Consider the following 18,316-nt stretch of genomic DNA (forward strand, 5'->3'; position numbering starts at 1 on the left):
CTGTGACAAAAAATTGAGAATGAAGTGGAAAAAATATACAAATATGTGCATTTCTTTATTTGGCAATCATGGCTCAAAAACACTACATAGTCATCCTTCTGTTGAAACAAAAGTGAAAAACGAGATTCGAAAAGAAAAACATTGCAAAAAAATTGTCAACATATTGCTGAAACCGTAATTAAGGAACAAATTTTCCACGAATTTCAAACATTTCACTTAATTTAATAACTCTCAATTTTCAATAACACGAAATTATACTCCTTGTTGTTCATAGAAGAAAAAATCTATCAATGAACGCAAAAAACAAAAATAACGAAAAGTGGGACGAAAACCACCAAATCGGATTAGTGTGTGTACAATTTTATAAAACAAAAAAGACGTCACATAAAAACAGGTGCTCAATGCATGAATTGCAAAAAGTAAGTTGCCAAAAGTAAGAATTGTCAAAAGTAAGAGAAAACACTCAAGGATAAAAAGGAAGAAAATAATGAAAACAAATTAACGAAAAAATAGAGAAATACGTGTCCGTTTTATATTTGAAACGGGTAACTAGGCTCTGTAAAACTTTATGGTAACAATTTCAGAAACCTAAACATTAGTGCGACATCGCTCACAAATTACTTCTACAAAATTATTTCTACCAAAACATAGCCGGCAAATTGTTGCAAAATAGCAGCCTTTGACGCGCTGGATGCACGTTGGGATTAAAACAGGAAAAGAGATAGAAATTGAACCAGTTTTTTCAGTGTTAAAAAAGTGTTTTAATTTGGGGTCCAGTTTCAGTTAGATTCGTAGCCTGAACTTAACTGAGCTTCTAAATTGAAGCTATTATACTTGATACAAATGTCAGTTAGCAATCGCTCTAATGAATTTCGATAACCTAATGCACTATGACTTAATGGCCGCGCTTTACTGGTTTATCCCATTTCTTTTGATTTTTATCTTGACTTTGACTGTGTTCACAACATTGTGTAATTCAGTGATTGAAAAGATTTAAAATTCACTCAGTTGAAATAGTCAAAGAGGTAAGTCAGAAGTCAAGCGTTAAAATCGTGACTTATGTGAAACGAAAAACGTGATCAAAAAGTAAAGCAAATTGAAAAACAATTAAGAGCGCCTAAATAATAGCCGTTGAGAGGCTGGCGACGGCTATTAATAACAAAAAAAAATAGGCAAATGGACGATAAAACGGCTAAAATGGTTATCTATGAGCATCATTCTCTCAAAAACATTTTTCAAAGTCCCAAAGTCATTCCCTGAACGCAGCGCATGATCAAAAAACTTCTCTTGCTCAGCAAAAATCTGTTAACCGTGACAGCTTTTCTCACTTTCTCTTTTAGGTCAAAATGCCGCATGTACAAATCTGCTTCCTGCAAAACAAAACAAATTATAGAAAACCAATACTCCTCTTCGAGCACCGTAATATAGTTCCGCTCAGCTTACAGCTTCTTAGCAGCTTTAACAAGTATAGGTTGTGTGACTCCGCTTAAGGACTAAGTCCATGAGAACTTCTGCGGTACGTAGCCGTTAGAGATGTAAACCGCGAAAGAAGCTTGTTTCAAAATGACAAAAATTCATGGAAGTAATCAACTTCTGTCTGTTTATACAGTAACTTCTGGCATTCTGACTTCACACATTCCAAAATTTGGCATTTTATAAAGTGCATGTGTTTCAGTTATTTCTCACAAAACATAGCCGATAAACTGCAGTAAATTAGCCACCGTTGACCACGATTCCGACGTTGGGATTAAAAACACTTGAACAAAAGTAACTAGAAGAATTAAGGACAGTCTAATTTTTTTGTAAGAGTCAAACGGTCTTCTAATTTGGTCTGAAGTTTCATTTGATTCACAAAATATAGTAAATTCTCTAATGAACAAATTTTTACAAAATAGATAAATTTAATTCGATCAAGATTTTATAGCATTCAGGTGGGACTGCAGTCAAATTTGAGAAAATTAAATTCTCACAAATGAAACCATCAGTAGTTTTTTTTTATTGTCTCATTTGTCAACTTTCTGTTTCCGGAAAAACAAAATTTTGCCAAAACAACTATTTTGTGTTTTTAAATCATTTTTTGGAAGTCATATTGTGAAACGGAAACTGTTGATCTCGCTTATTATTTGAAATATTTGAAGTTTTCAAGCAAAAACAAACTGAACACATACAAACGGAAATTCACTGGAACGCTTTGGTCATCATCATCATCATCAAGCGTCCTTGTACTATGCATTACGGGGTTGGAACGGTTGGAGACTTTTCTTCTCTATATTCGATTTTACGGCCGATTCAACTGGCGCTAAACTATCTCAATTCTACGATCGAAATATGACAATTAGAATATCTGTTAAGACCAGTTGCTATATTTCAAAATTTACCGTAAAAAATCATGTTTAAACGCTCTCAGTTACAACTAAATTGAGGTTTATTCAAACGTTTTGTCTCAAAATTTGAAATTTTTGACAACTATTTTTAGTTCAATGACAGATATTAACAAAACAATTTATTCTTCAAAAAAAAAGAGAGATAATTATCAATTAACTTCCAGTTGGTCAATAAAACGACTATGGTGGATGACATGTACCAACATATTAGCAAACAGAGATAGTTATTCAAATTTTCGTTTCAAAATAGGTCATAAAGTCAAAAGGTGGATAAAAACAACCAAATTTTTGATTAGGAAGACAAAAGGTATAGACTTAGACCCAAAAGCAGCAGTTACACAGCAAAACAACCAAAACATAAACCGACTAACATAGGAAAAATTGTTCTCGAGTGACAGGGGGCGTTATTTTTTCTTTATGGGTGCAATGACTTCAAGGTAGGGGTTCAAACCCCGACCTCGGAGACCGATTCCTTCACCTCGACAGAGCGATTAACCACTCGGCTATCAGGGACTTGTCATCGTATCTCTAACAACCTGATTTGTTTGAACAAATTTTATTTCGGAGTGAGAGCAGTTGAAATCACTCAAAAATCAAGAAGTGTGTGAAAAAGTCACTTGAGAAATCACCACTAAGCTGAGGGAATAGGAAAAGACCCGCCGTTTCTACCGATTGACTTAAAAACATTCATTTTTATGAACACCTGGCTAGCCAAGGGAGAGCCAAAACAGTATAGGTTCCTCAAAATTAAACAACCCGTACGCAAATTGTGTTGGAGTCAGTGCACATTTTCGAAGTCAGTTGTACCGCCACATGAAAACTAATAAAAGCGTGAATCAAGTAACTGTAACAAAATGCAATTAAGTACCTTTTTTTCTCATAATTTTAAGATAGTGGTAGTTCGGATCTATTCTGATACCCCCCCCCCCCCCCCCCCCCCCCCCCAGTTACAAAGTATATGTTGTTATAGAGCACAAAACAGAATAGATCCGGTAGTTCTATAACAAATACTCCACTTATAAGTAGAATGAATCAGTTTCATTCAGACTGCCTGCGACACTGACCTCAACAGTGAGGTTGCCCATGATAGCCCTCTGGTGTCCCGAGAGTGTCTGGAGAGCGATGGCGTGGATCTCCCTCTCCCTCTTGCCCAGGAACTGCTGACAGGCCTTGGCCAACATCTCTTCATTCTGGCCATCTATCTTCAGCTAAAACACATCCATTGAGCATTACCTCACCACGATATAACAACACTAACAACTCGCTTTCCCTGTTATATTGGCAACCCGAAAAATAAAGGAGTTTCTCATTATAGCCCCGCCGCATGATATTAGGGTAGTTCATGGGACTACAGATTCAGCTCCATTACGATCTTTTCCGTTTGTGTTCAATTATAACCAGGGGCGCATAATGTACTGGAGGGGGGGGGGGGGGCTTAAACGGAGGGGATCCGATTAGGGGCTATAATATTTTTATTATTTCAAACACTTCCAAGTAACACTTGAAACACCAATTGAGACTGCTTAAATGAATATGTTGAATAAAACGCAAAAAGATTCGACAGAGATGGGATTCGAACCCACGCACGGAGACCGTATTGGATTAGCAGTCCAACGCCTTAACCACTCGGCCACCCTGTCTTCTAACGTTACAAGACAAATATTAAGATATTCAGCTTTTGTTTGTATACAATTCAAACTGTAACATTGGAATGCATTCACATCACTACAACGAGTCTTCTTTGCATTGCGATATTCGCTAATTCAGACGACCGCATCTAAAATATGTATTAATTGATGTTTTCAAAAAATGGATGTTTGCAAGTTGTTACCTGCCGTGACCAGCCTTATGATTATTCAAAACATAATTATCCATCTCTTTGGGTTTTAGTCGAGGTTCGTACTGAAAAATCCTCAAAATCATCTTAAATTTATAGAAAGAAAATAGATAAGTAATCTTGAACTGAAACCTCAACACGATACAATTGGAAAATTGCTGTAAATCAGACAACTCATTGGAAAAACAATAACGAGACTTCGTAATCGGTTTTTTGCACATAATGCTACCACCCGTCTTATACGGAAACTTCTCTCAAATTTTTACCACCGAAAACACAGTAGGTATAATTTTAAACAAAAAGTTCACTAACTACTATATCACAGTTTGAAACTCAAAAAAAACAATAAGCCCCAAAATGACGGAAGACTTACTTTACCAAGAGATCTTAAGTCATTTATTACCCCAACCGAGACCACAAGGCTCCTTGTAAGATCTTGCAAGACAAAAGTAAACTTTGCAAGATTCTTGGCAGTTCGTCAAACTCTACGCCTATTGGAATCTCCCCCCCCCCCCCATGGTAATCATTCCATAATGGGGGGATAATTTCATGGGGCTGTCGCCCGGCAAATTGCCGCTTTTGCCCGGCAGATTACTCGAAAAAAGCCACCGTTGACCCCGAAGACCCGCTTGACGCACATCAAGATTGAAACAGAAAAAACATAGCCCTGAAACAAGTCCTGAAAAAAAATTCAAAGTATTGTATTAAATTATGACCTGACAATCACTAACTCCACTAAAAAAAGGCAAATGAGGGCAGTTAGTAATGAGACTAAGCAAAAAAACAACACCAGAAAAACGAAAACAAGCAAGACTAAAAATTAAAGTTTTATTTTTTGAAAAGACAGGATTAATATCAGCAAACAACTGCTATGAACTCAAACTGCCAACAATAATCCTCTTTTTCTCATTAGCCACCTGTCATTAAATGTCGATGAGTCCTCTAACTAATAATTTTAAATGCTAAGACAAATAACCAAAAATTGCAATAAAGATCGCTGAAACTTTTTGAAAACACATAATAAAAGTCACAGAACGCAACAGTTACTGAAATATACAATTACATCAATTAATTGAGTCCTCAATGAACACCGTTGAGACCCGTCGTCATTCAGACTAAGTGATAAGACAGCAATAAGTACAACAGACACTAGCAAAACTAAAAAAATATCACTAAGATTTTATTTCAAAAAGGAACGAGCGTATAAGTCACAAAAGCAATAGCTATGAACGGAAACGAGTTGCTTTAATTAGAGCCTTTTTAGCCGCCAATGAGATCTGTCAATAATGAGACTAAGAGTTAAGACGACAAAGTTGAAAAGAAGAACTCGCAAAACTCAAAAATTCTATAATTATTGACAACAATTATTGTCAAAGTCATAGAAAGCACTAGCTTTGAACAAAAACCAAAAACGATTAAATCGATAAACCTAACCCCATTAGCTGCATCATAGACCTGTCCCCAATGAGATTAATTGATAAGACTTCAAAAAATACAATAAATATTGCAGAACTCAAAATTCACTTAAAATTTTAGAGAAAAAGTAGTGCCAAAGTCAAGAAGATCACTAGCTATTCAATCGCGCCATTAATTAGGTTCTTCAGTGCCTGATGAGAAACCAACCAGACCTGTCATTGATGATACTAATTGATAGGACAACAGATAATTCTTTAAAAAAGTACAAAATCTAAAATTCACTAATATTTTTTCGACAACAGACAGAGGCAAAGTAATAAAAGTTTTAGCTGCCTCTTAATGAATTCAAGCAAAGGCAAATAGGCACCATTAGAACACATATGTATCGTCTTGAAAGCACTGAAGGAGAGGAAACTCTGAAAACAGATGTCAAATTGACGCTCCTGAAAAAAATCTATCTCAAAAACCGCCAAATTAAAAAAAACGCACCCCCCAAACCTCTTCGATTTTTCGCTGCCTTTACTATTTCAGTGTGACATCACCACTCTAATTTGACTTCTCTGACGGAAAAGGCCGAAAAAAGCGTGAACAGATATTAAAAAAAGACAGCGCACCAATACAATTCAAATTCTTTGAATTGTAAAAAAGAATTGAAAAAAAGACAGAATTTGCTTCTGAGTCCAAAAGTTTTCTAACTTTTGCAGTTTCAGTTAGATCCTAACGTTATACTGAATGCAGCTTCTAAACTGAATGGTATGAAGTTTAATAATAAAATTCCAGGCAGCAACCGCTCTAATGAACTTTGATAATCTAATGCACTATAAATTAATGATCGGTCTTTATCGGTTTATCCCGCTTGTATATTTTGCTCTTTTGACCTCTTTGACTATATTCACCACATCGAGTAATTCAATGAGTGCAAGAATTTAGAAGTCGAAGGAAAAATTACACGCCGTTAAACCACTCTTTTTTGATCCACTTCCATCGCTTCAAATTGATATCAAAAATCATGAAAATGTGAGAACAGATCTTCAAAAAACAGGGCCCCAGATAGAATTCAAAATGTTTGAATTGCAGAAAAAGGAAAGCGCCTAAATAATTGCCGTTGAGAAGCGGAGGGCGACTATTAAAAATGTTTTGTCATCCAGCGAAAACTTTTTTACGTCTATTTATCTCGCTCTTTCTTTCTCTCAAAATTGACACATGAACCATAAAGCTCTCTCTCTCTCTCTCTCTCTCTCTCTCTCTCTTCTCTTTCTCTTTCTTTCTCTCTCTCTCTCTCTCTCTCTCTCTCTCTTCCCGCTCTGCTCGTTAATTCTGCTCAGCAATTTCATCTTAACACTTCTAACCTGCTGAATTTACTGTTTAAAATACACTCGAACAAAATTATCAAAAAGACGCACAGCCGATAATCTTCTTCCAGTTTTACAAAGACAGCGCCCAAACTGAATTATAAAAACAACTATGAGACCAATAATAGCAGTTTCCATCGTTTTTGCTGTTAAAGCAAAACCCTGCCTGTACAAATACCAGTAAAACACCTACGGAAAACCAATACCGTTCGAGTAAAAAAAAACCCACGATGAGAACAATAAAAGCATCACTATCACTATTTCAATTAAGACATTATTAATCTGAGCGGACTTAAATCTTATATCAACACAAACTAGTTCTTTTTTATTCTGCTGGTCTGTATCACTAATTATATTGAAATGCCACAGATACAAATAGGGCCTCTTCCTTTGTTATTGGTTACGGAAGGACTCACCTGAGCTATGCCGGTGACAGATATCTCGACTCCCTTCTTTGTGTACACATTGCCAGTCTCTACTTGGAAGGTCATCGTGTTCAAAGAGAGCCTAAAACACAAAGCTCATCTACCACAAAACCGATCTGCTCAAAATTCAGCTTAATTTAAAGGACGATAACGGATTTAATGACGGGAGTCATTTAACCTTTTCAATTGCCTACCGATATCTAATTAAAAGCGAAGACTCATCAACATGCTTACGTCGCCAGACATTTCTATATTGGGGTATTTTTTTGTTCCAACCTCCAATTTTAATCGAGGGCTGGAAGACACTCAAATTTGGTCCATCGATATCTTTTGCAGAAAGATACAAAAGTGGTACCATTAAAAAGTTCGTGAAAAATTGTGAATCGATCCTTGAAGAGACTTGAAATTTTCGAGGCTCTAAAAAAATTGAGGCTAAAATGTTTTCACATTTCTGACCATTTACAGCATCGTTGGATCTTATGTACTCAAAAGTATAATATCCAATTAGGATATGATCGATAAGAAAATACATATCTTAAAACTGCTAGATGTTAGTCACTTGAGAATAAAGCAGATTCAAATAAAGAAAATTAGAATGGCTGAGTTAAATTTTTCACTAAGTAAAACATTAGTAAAATTAGTTTTTCACTCAAGATTTAATTTTTAATCAACAGAGTACTTATTATTTTCTGATCTGATTACTTATATATTGAATTTTAACCTTGCTTCGCTAGTAATGATCTTCACAAGAAAATAATTTTGATAGCAATTTCGAAAAAATTACCAAAAAGCATGGGTTAGCTTTTTGAACACTAATTCCTTCAAATTCAGAGAATTAGAAAAGTTAAGAACCGTTAGAAATAGGCGGTAGTTGTTTAATGAATTGTGAGAGAGTAAACTTTTTTGTTCCATACACTTTTCTTGTCATCTCTTCTCTAAAAACTTTCGAAAAAAGTTAATGAGAGGATAGACCACTTTCTATGCGGAGCACAACTTCCGCCAAGCTTTGCATTCATATGCGCTAAGAATTGAAACGAGTTTTACTTTCCTATTGAATATTTGGGTAATTCAACAATGGGTATTAAAACTCAATCATATAGCACAGGCGAATATCGAGGTCGCAAAATCTGAAAGAAAATTGAGGTCTTTAATAGTATATAAGAAAAAAATAACGTTTCTAAATACTCAAGATGAAGTAATATGCGATAAAGTCAAACAAAAATGCGGGCGACATTTTTGCTGATTTTTTATTTGCAGGTTGCTGCGATTAACTTGATCCTGATACGCTGAGAGTTCGTGAGATCCTTTCACTACGAAAATGCCTGAAAATGAAGCAAACTTATCATAAAGAGTTCAATCAACTGATGCGTAAAATATTCGACAATTATGAGCATTCGAACTAAATTTGCTTCCTCTCAACCAACTGGTTACAATTTTTAATGACGGCAACTATAATGTACTATAGCATAACAATCTCGATCTAATAAAAAAATTAAAATCCCATTGTTAAAAATCAGCTGCTCTTTGTATTAGTGCCTTTTTTGAACAGGAAATTTTATGAGTTCAAAAAGCAGTCGAAATATCAAATAAAACAATTCGAAATTAACAACAGCCAAACTGTCACCAACAATAAAAACAACAAATGGAATTATAGTGATGTCAATGTTGAACGCCATCAAAAAGCGAGGCACTAACACTATCAGCCATAATAATGACAAAGCTGCGTAAATGAAGTTTGAAAGTTATTTATCAACTCATGGTCTCCAAAATTTGAAACGTTTTTCCTTCTGATGGTAGTTAGGGCTATAAGTCACGCAAAAAATCTAAGCAATAACTTCCGAGCAAAAATTGCAGCTGTTCCTCTCCATGAAAGGTTAATTGATAAATTTATAAATTATACATTCTCTAGAGATAATATTCAGGGAAGTGATAACTTAGAACTAACAAGAACACTACAAAAAATGAAGAACCCAGGCGACACATGCCAAGCAAATACCGAACAATGATTTAAATTATTCTCAAAGAACATTAAATTCCGTCATTTAAACTGACGTAGTATAGCTTAGAAATCAATGCTTAATCTTGGGCATTTGGCCAAATACCATCTACCGACATAGTGAGACCTTGCTGACCTTCGAAGATGATCACATATACGGAAATTCAACAACAAAAGGTTCAAATGTTTCTGAGCAGATCGCCATGTCAAAAATGACAGGCAAATCGGAGGTGTTATCTTTCTATTACCTGAGTTTTCAATCCCACGCTAAAACGCAGTTTATCATTAAAAGAGGTAAATTTTGAAAATATTTGGATTGAATGCAAGACCAGTAAGGAGGACACATTTGTAGTTGGATAAGCGTAAAATCCACCGAAAAGGCTCAGTAGCCCTTCTCTAGACCCCTTGGCTATTAAAATATATCAAACAGCAAGCAAAATGAAACTTATTTCTTAGATTTTCTTCTATTGAATACCTCAAAGAAAGAAAGCATCGTTCATACAATTTGAAAGTCATACAACTTAGCCTTGAAACAGGCTATTCCCACATAAAAACGACAGTCTCATTGATTTCATCAGTACTGATTGTTGAAGCAAAGAGACGCAATATCATACCATTGAGTCGGGCGTTAGAGGAGACCATTTTGCGATTCAAAATGGCTAAAACAACAGAAAGGAAACAAAGTCCGTTGAAAAACGAAACTGATAAGACAAAGATTTTCAAAAGTTTCATTATTATCTATTGCAATTATCCTGGCCAATGTTCTACACTTTTGATGATCCAGAATCCATGTTTGAACAACTTGTTAAAAACATACAAAGCCGTACTTAGTTGCACGCCACCTAACTTTATAATACGGAAAGAAAAACTCAAGTTATCTCATATTACAAAAATTCATTGCAGAATTGTTCAATAGATCAACAAAGGACCAAAAAATGAAAACCATTAACGACACGCGAAAATATGAGGCTGCTAAAGATCGGAAGGATAAAAATTGGCTGCTTTAAAAACTCCCTCAGTGATTATACTAGGGATCCTAAAAAGTCAATCTCTTTAAAAATCGATTTTCTTTCGAAACTGGGCGATAACTCTAAGAAAATACAAAAATATCAATTTTGGAGAAATATGAAATAAAGTAAGAAACACAAGAAAGGTAATTTTTAAATTTGTTACGGAGCACTACATACTGTTTTCCAATGACTTGAATAAAACGAACCCCTTGGACTTTCAATAATTCCAGCCTGGGCACTGGAAGATGGTGCAATCAGAGTTTGGACCAAAAAACGTTTCCACTGGAACTTTGAAAAGCATTCTTGTTTCCAATTTTTAAAGGGGAAGCAGACAATCCTAAAACTATAGACCATACTCTGTTACAAGCGCGCTCTACAGTGATTTCTGAAAACCTTACTTTGAGCCAATTAACTTCACATTTGAGTTCTATCAACGAGGTAGTTTGAATTCATATCCTTCAGAACAAGCCGCTCTTATTTTTATCACAGAAACTGTACGATCAAAAATTGACAATGATTTTGTCTCATTTGCTTTACTGATGTTTCTAAATTATTGAAATATAACAGGGTGTCCCCCAGGGAATTGTGCTTGATCTTCACTTTTTGATATTTACGCCAATGGTTTCAGTAATGTCAGCAAAGCAACGTTGCCCAATACGCAGAGGCTACCTTAGTCTCCATTTACTATACAAATTTTGACCTTACGAAGAAAAACTTCAGAGAGTTTATTGAAAGATCCTGCTACTTTGATAGAAATAGCCTACAATGAAACATATCAAAAACAGACTTTATTGAATCTGGCAAAATTAGTTAGACAACACATGCTCACAACACATGCTAATAAAGGAATCTTGACTGCAGAGAATAAGTGAAAATGGGGAACAGTTCTTGACTGCATAAACTTTTTTTTTCAAAGGTCTCTTTTCGCAACAGATTTTCACTTACTCTCTGTAGTCAAGGTTTTCTTTATTAAGAAAATTTCGTGAGTATTTCAATGCACTTTTCATTGTCAATTATCCCCTTTTAACAGCTATAGAGCATGTGTTGGTTAAATATTTTTTCAGATCTTTGCAACACACAATAAAAACTATTTTTGATGTGTTCCAATGTTCCAAAGTAAACTATTTCTATTATCAAAGTAGCAGACTCTTTCAAGAGACTCTTTGAGGTTTTTGTTCGTTAGGTCAAGATCTGCGTCGGAAGTGGAAAATAAGGTAAAATCTGCTTAATGGGCAACGTTGCTTTTGCTGTCATTACTCAAACCATTTTCGTAAAAATCGAAAAGTGAAGATTCAAGCACATTTCCCTGTTGGACACCCTGGTATATTTCAATTATTTAGAAACATCAGTAAAGCAAATGAGACAAATTCATTGTTAATTTCGTCATGCAAGAAATAAACTTATTGAATGCTCTGGATGTCAGTCATTTCCCCTAAACTGCTGTGTAAATATGCTCCCAAAAAAGTGTTATCTTTTAATCTCATTTCAGAAACAGTTGCATCAACGGAAGAAACTATGACAATTCAAATGACAAAGACTATCAAATTATTCCATTTGAACAGCGTTCGGGATGAAAGATGTCACTTTGTTTCGCCATAAAGTTGTGTCGAACAAAGCTCGTTTTCCTTAAATCAGTGGTTCTCTCACTGCAATTATAAAAAAAAACAAACAAATTTCCTTCATTTCAGTCTAATAGAAATCACATTACCTTGAGAACTTTATTATATCCAATCTAATCAGCATTAGTCTGATCCTTTCGTCAAAAGACTGACACTTCATTCTTTTCCAATTAATCGCACGTTTTCTTCAGTTTAAGTCGATTGCAAAGGATGGTCAGAAAATTTCAATACTTTGCAAAAATTGTCTCAGTTGGCGATAAACTTAGAACAAAATGTGCTGTATGGTATGACGACCCTCAAACTGGAATCTATAGACTTCAGTCACAGGAAGCGTATTTGAACAAAATAATGGATTTAGCAATTGGGGGTTCACGATGACAGCAAGATAAAATATCTCCAGTTCACAGAGCTACATCTTAAAGATGATGAGCCTACAGGGTCGCAAGTATCCGTGCAGGCCAACCCTAAGCGGAAGTGCCCAAAGTACCGTAAGGATATTGAACTTCCGCTAGAGGGCAACCAAGATGACAAAATTGCTGACTTACCACAAAATGAAGAAACTGTTCGTTATATTCTTTATGAAGCTCAGGACCTTCATGGAGCTAGTGGTTCTTAAGATCCAAAAGCGCAAATTTGGATGCCCGATATGTTTGAGGTATAACTTTCTTAAACATATAAAGTAAGCTTTGGAAGGAAAGTGCTCTGGAAGGGACACTTAGCAGTTTTTCAATATTTACTTTTGCTTTATTTGAAAAGCTCTGTCAGTTAGGACATCAATTTTTTACACCGTGAAAGTCATTAGGTATATTGACTCTGGTGTTTAGGACTCACCTATCGCCGCTCTATAATGGTATGCCTTGTCGTTGTTTTAGGTTAAAGCCTCATACTTCAATGTTGATTAAACATATGTTGTCAAACAGGTTTGCCGAAGCGCTCTAAGAATGAAAAAAATAAGTTTTAGCTTTGGACTACATCTTCGTTCGAAGGAGTTTCCAAGACAAGAGTTTCGACATCTAAGGACGCAGTTGGCTCTCCAGATTGAGGACAGTAACCGAGTTTTGATCCTGTTTATAAATTTTACAAAAGAGCAGGGACGAGATGTAAATGAGGCATCAAATCAAGGTCCTCCAGCGATAGAGACTGAAAGTGAAGACTTTGAGTTTCCTGAAGAACGGTACACGAGGGGATAGAAGCATGTTTTCGCTGGGGGCTCCACTTATTGTGAAAGAGCAATTTAAAAAATCAATTGGACGTCGCCAGAAGAAGAACGGATCTTTTGTGTGGAGCCAAAAAAAGTTCCAGTGGGTGAACCCACCGAAAACAAAAATACGGAGCTCTTACGCGAAGTGATGGAAAAAATTACGAAAAAAATTCATTGAGGAAAGTTAGATCAACTTTGAAACATGTTAAGCAGCAATTAAATCAATTGGTTAGAGGGATGAGACTCTTAGCGTAGAATGAGAATGAAAATTCAGAAAATGAAGAACGCTCCGATAGCAATTCAGGCTTTCTGATGAAATCTTTTGCAACCATGCGATCACCCATTCGCAACTAAGCAGGAACCAGTCGGAAAAAAACTCTGCCGAAGAGCGCTGAATACGTTTTTATCTCTTGGACTGATGACTATTTATCGAAAACGGCGTGGGACTGTCTTCGAAAACCAAAAAATTAACTCAATTTGAATTCCGATGGTGCCCTTGCATTTAGGCTTCCAAAACTGCTGTGCAGCCTTTATGGGTTCAGAGCTTTCAACTTCCACCAAAACATCGAGGAGCATTTCCCAATCTCTGTTTGCTAGCTCTATGACATGGAAAGTCTAAACTTGGTTTCTCCCTCATTATTTTTGAGTTAGTCATTATTTTTTGAAAACCTAAAACAGCTGACTAAAGTTTTGTAAAAAAAAATATGTCTGTTACTTTATTGCAGACATGCCGGCAATTGCTCATATACTCTGTTTGAATAAGGTAATTGGCTACTTTTCGTGTCCACACTGTTACAACAAAGGTTTTTCTCAACTGTAAATCATTGTATGCGTTTTTCAGATTAAAACGTTTGTTTTGCAAGAAAGAAAGGATTTCAAAGCCTGTGGTTTCTTGGAAAATCAAAGTCGCTCCTTGAAATGCGGAATAAAATTACTAGCTCATTCATTAAGTTAGGACATGTATAACTTAAGCTTAAATGCTTTTAGATATTCATCATCGATCTAAACCACTCTCCGACATAGATATTTCACATTTTGATTTCAAATTTTTCTTTTTTCACGTCCAACCGCTAGTTTATTGTTTTGCCAATCGAAAAAGAAAATTTCGAGAGTTCCATTGCCTTGAGCTCAGCTATCAGTCAATATTCCAGCGTCAAAACGGAGCAATATCCATTAAAGCCTGTTTCTAATTCAAAAGCTTTCTCAAAATTTGGTTGAAGTTTACGAGGATGATGCTTAATTGTTCAATTTCCAAACTATGAGGCATCTCTGTGAACAGTTAGAAGTGGACTTCTTTGGCAATTTTCAGCCTTATATTTTGAGTCTGTTTCTTGAGAGCAGTGGGGCACTAAGAACCAAAGCGACTGTTGAGAGACTACACACACGCTACATCTGAACTCTGTTTGAGAAGATTCATGACAGTGCAAAAATCTTTTAGGATAATAAAGCCTTTGAATTTCTTTGTCGATTTCTGGCTCTGCTTGTTAAGAGTTGTCGAACGAGGCGCATACTTTACACTTTTGATTAATTGTTCCTGTTCGTTAAAATTTTTCAGGCTTGGTTGAAAAATTGCAAAATAATGTTCAATTGAATGCACTTTTCAACTAAGCTAGTTGACATTTTCTTGTGTAAATTTTTTGTTAATATCAGGGTGGTTAATTTGCGGTTTCAAAGCAGCGAAAAATGTCTCAGAAAGGCTTCCTGCTGATGTCGCTAAGGGACAAGTTCTTCTTAGAACTTTGCGCTAGACTCGTTCGAAGTGAATTCAACTGACAAAATGAGTTTGAACCCATTATGCTAATACAAGAAAAAGAATTTCTTGTAAGCATAATGCGCCAAGGTTTTGAGAATAATTAATTTTGGTCATTACAGAAACATTTTTCTAAAAGCTTTTGCGTATTTTGTTTCCGGAAAGCAAAGCTTTTTGTTTATTTCGGATTAATTCCTCCAGTTGCCTACTCTTTCGGAAAAAGGAAATCAACTTTTGAGTTTAGGTCGTGAAAGATATTAATTTCTGTTAATAAAACAGCAAATTTTTATATTCAGTTGTTTTTTCTGCGTTTTTTATTTCCGCAAAGCAAAACTTTGTGTTCATTTTGGATTCTTTCTCCGTTTGCGTACTTTTTTCGAATAATTGAAATCAGGTTATAGGTTTAGGTTGCGAAAGTCTGAAAACCAAAGTATTACGATAACCATAGAAGCTTTATTGTGCTCATCTTTTTTCCTACGGTCTGGTTTAGATTTTTTAATGTCATGTAAGATAACTACAGACTAAGCTGGGAGGTCCAGCTGGTATTTTCCTAGAAAACTCAACCCAATAAGGTTATTTGTTTATTAAACCAATCAGTTGTTATTGTGGGAGACAGTAATCTGACCAGTTTCTCAAAATATATTCACAAGGATGGCATGCTCAACAAGCGCAACGTTTCCTTGAGGTGTAGGCTTCAATTTTAAGCAGCACATCTGGACAACGAAGATGTGCAGTTATGCGCTAAGTGAAATTTATGCATTATGATGATTGGCATCAGCGATCTTTCGCGTCATGTATCAAACAGTTGATAAAATCTGATAGTCCAATAGAAACAGCAGCGCTCATTTGTGGGTTTGCAAAGGTGATGCAAAAAAACGTATATATTCGAGTAATTGGCTTGGCGCAAGGAGATGTGAAATAGTCTCTGGCTGAGGAGAAAATATTCATGGAATTTAATATGTGGTGCCCGATATATATCCATGGCAAAAAGCTTCCATGGCAAAAAAACATGTGCCGGCCGGGTTTCTTTGCATTCTAGATCTTAGTTTTAGGAAGCTCGAATGCTTGGAATTCAGCAAAAAAACTGGTAATCTGATTGTTGGCTTTGCTAAATTGAGACCTGTCAAAACGCTCTCTTTCAAAGATGCTCATAATTTACACTGAGTAATTGCTTCTGTTTGTTATAAAACATCTCTTGGCTTTGCTAAAAAAATTGCAAGTTTGGCTTTGCTAAAAAGTTTTGATCATTTGAAACTTTGTTAAAAAAAATCAATGAATGCGTTTTTCAACTAAGCTATTTAAAGTTTTTGTGTCCAAACTTATTTTTCAAATTCTGAGTGATAATATGCTGTTAAAAAGCCAAAATAGCTGAGAAAAACTTCCTGTTGATGTCGAAAAAAGATTAAGTTTAATCTTTGAACTTTCTGCTTTCGACCAGCTGGAAGTGATTCAACTGACCAAAAAAGAGTATAAAACTATTGCTATCGAGTGAAAATGAAATCCTTGTAAGCATAATGAGCAAAGCTTTCGAATTTTCATTTTTGTTAATCCAAAAACAAATATAATTTTAAATGTATTTTCTTCGATTTTTCTTCTGCAAAGCAAAGCTTTATTGTGTTTATTTTGGATTAACATCCACGTTTGTGCACTCTTTCGGAAATGGAAACAAGGTTATGAGTTTAGGTATTGAAAAACTTTGAAAGCCAAAATATTAAGATATCCATAGCAACATTCAGGTGCTAAACTTTTTTTTCTTGGGTCCGGTTTAGAATTTTAAATGTGATGTGAGATAATTGAAGCTTGCGCTGAAAGGGCCAGCTTGCATTTTCCCAGATCTCAAAAGTAATTGTTTAACTCATTAAAGTAATTGTTTGAGCCAATCCCTTGTGATTTTGCGAGAGTAATTTGATCTGTCTCTTAAAAGACATTGACAAAGATGACATGCTCAAGAAGCGCAACGTTTCTTCGAGAAGTAGGCTTGGACTTCGAGCAGCACATGTGGATAACGGAGATTTGCAAATCTACGCAAAGTTGAACTTATGCATTATAAAGAAAGGCAACAGCGATATTTCACTCCATTCAATTAAAAACTGGCTAAAAAGTGATAGTCTATTAAAAACAGCCGCACTTATTTATTGGTTTGCAAAGGTGATGCAAAAAATTAAACATTCGAGTAACTTGCTGGATGGCCTAACCAATGTGAAATACAGATCTAATGAAAAACTTTCTTGGAAACATTAGTGGGGCCTCGATATAAACAAATGCTTCCCAATTCAGGAAAACTAATTCTGGGGACTTGATGCACCTAAGCTTCCATGGCAAAAATTTTGTGTCGACCGTGTTTCTGCTCATTCTAGATTATAGCTTTGGGAAGATCTAATGCTTTGGAAAGAAAACCAGCAAAAAAACTGATAATCTGATAGATGGTTTTGCTAAATAAGACTTGTCCATTTAAAGATGCGCAAACTTTATTTGATTCCTTGTGTTAAAAAGAATTCTTGGTGTTGCTGACAATCAAAATTTTGTTCAATTGAAACTTTGTTCAAGAAACTTTACAGAATGCAATTTTTGTTGTGTCAATTTCTAAGCAAACTTTGGTGTAAATTTTCGGCTAGAAAAGAAGCAAAAAATGTCTGAGAAAAACTTTCTGGTGATGTCGCGGAGGGATTCAGTTTAATCTTGGATCTCCCTGCTGTCAATTCGCTCGAAGTGATTTCAACTGACAAAAAATAGTTCAAATATAAAGAAAAATTCTTGTAAACGTAACGAGCAAAGGCTCTGAACAAACTTTTTGTTAATGCAATAACGAATTTAAACTTTAGTTAATCTTTTTTCTACGTTTCTCCAAAGAAAAACTTTAGTGTAGTGTTTATTTTAGACTCTTTTCTACGTTTGCGCAATCTTTCTGAAAAAAGAAGAGGTTACTAGTTTAGGTCGTGAAAGTCTATGAAACCCGAAATATTAAGATATTCATCGAAGCTTTATGGTGCTCAACTTTATTTTGGGTCTGGTTTAGAATTTTAAATGTCATGTAAGAGAACTGCAGACTGCGCTGAAATGTCCACCTTGTATTTATTTCAACTCTAAACTAATGTTTCAAGCCAATCAGTTCTGATTGTGATAGAGTAATTTGGTCGGTCTCTCAGAAGATATTAACAAGGATGACAAGCTCAACAAGCGCAACACTTCCTTGAGGTGTAGGCATAAAATTCGAGCAGCTCATCTGGGTAATGAAAATGTGATTCTGCGCTAAGATAAACAAGTGCATTATAATGATCGGCAACAACAATACTTCGCAACATCCAATGAAGCAATGGATGAAATCT

General features: G+C 35.4%; 1 protein-coding gene and 1 non-coding gene across 4 annotated transcripts in view; both read right to left on the bottom strand.

Moving 5' to 3' along the window:
* The window catches only part of LOC142343322 (flotillin-1-like), a 44,900-nt gene that overhangs the window by 21,101 nt on the left and 5,483 nt on the right, over positions 1 to 18,316 (bottom strand). For all 3 annotated transcript variants that reach the window (XM_075395156.1, XM_075395154.1, XM_075395155.1), the window contains exons 2-3: positions 7,406 to 7,496; positions 3,449 to 3,592 (exon numbers count right to left, since the gene is read on the bottom strand). In XM_075395156.1, coding sequence (XP_075251271.1) covers positions 3,449 to 3,592; positions 7,406 to 7,496 — 235 coding nt within the window. The remainder of the gene's footprint in view (positions 1 to 3,448; positions 3,593 to 7,405; positions 7,497 to 18,316) is intronic.
* Trnas-gcu (transfer RNA serine (anticodon GCU)) lies at positions 3,943 to 4,024 on the bottom strand. Its single transcript has one exon. It is a non-coding gene; the product is annotated as a tRNA-Ser (tRNA).

Source organism: Convolutriloba macropyga, chromosome 7 (assembly GCF_964194025.1).
Source record: "Convolutriloba macropyga chromosome 7, txConMacr16.3, whole genome shotgun sequence".
Classification (NCBI taxonomy): Eukaryota; Metazoa; Xenacoelomorpha; order Acoela; family Convolutidae; genus Convolutriloba; species Convolutriloba macropyga.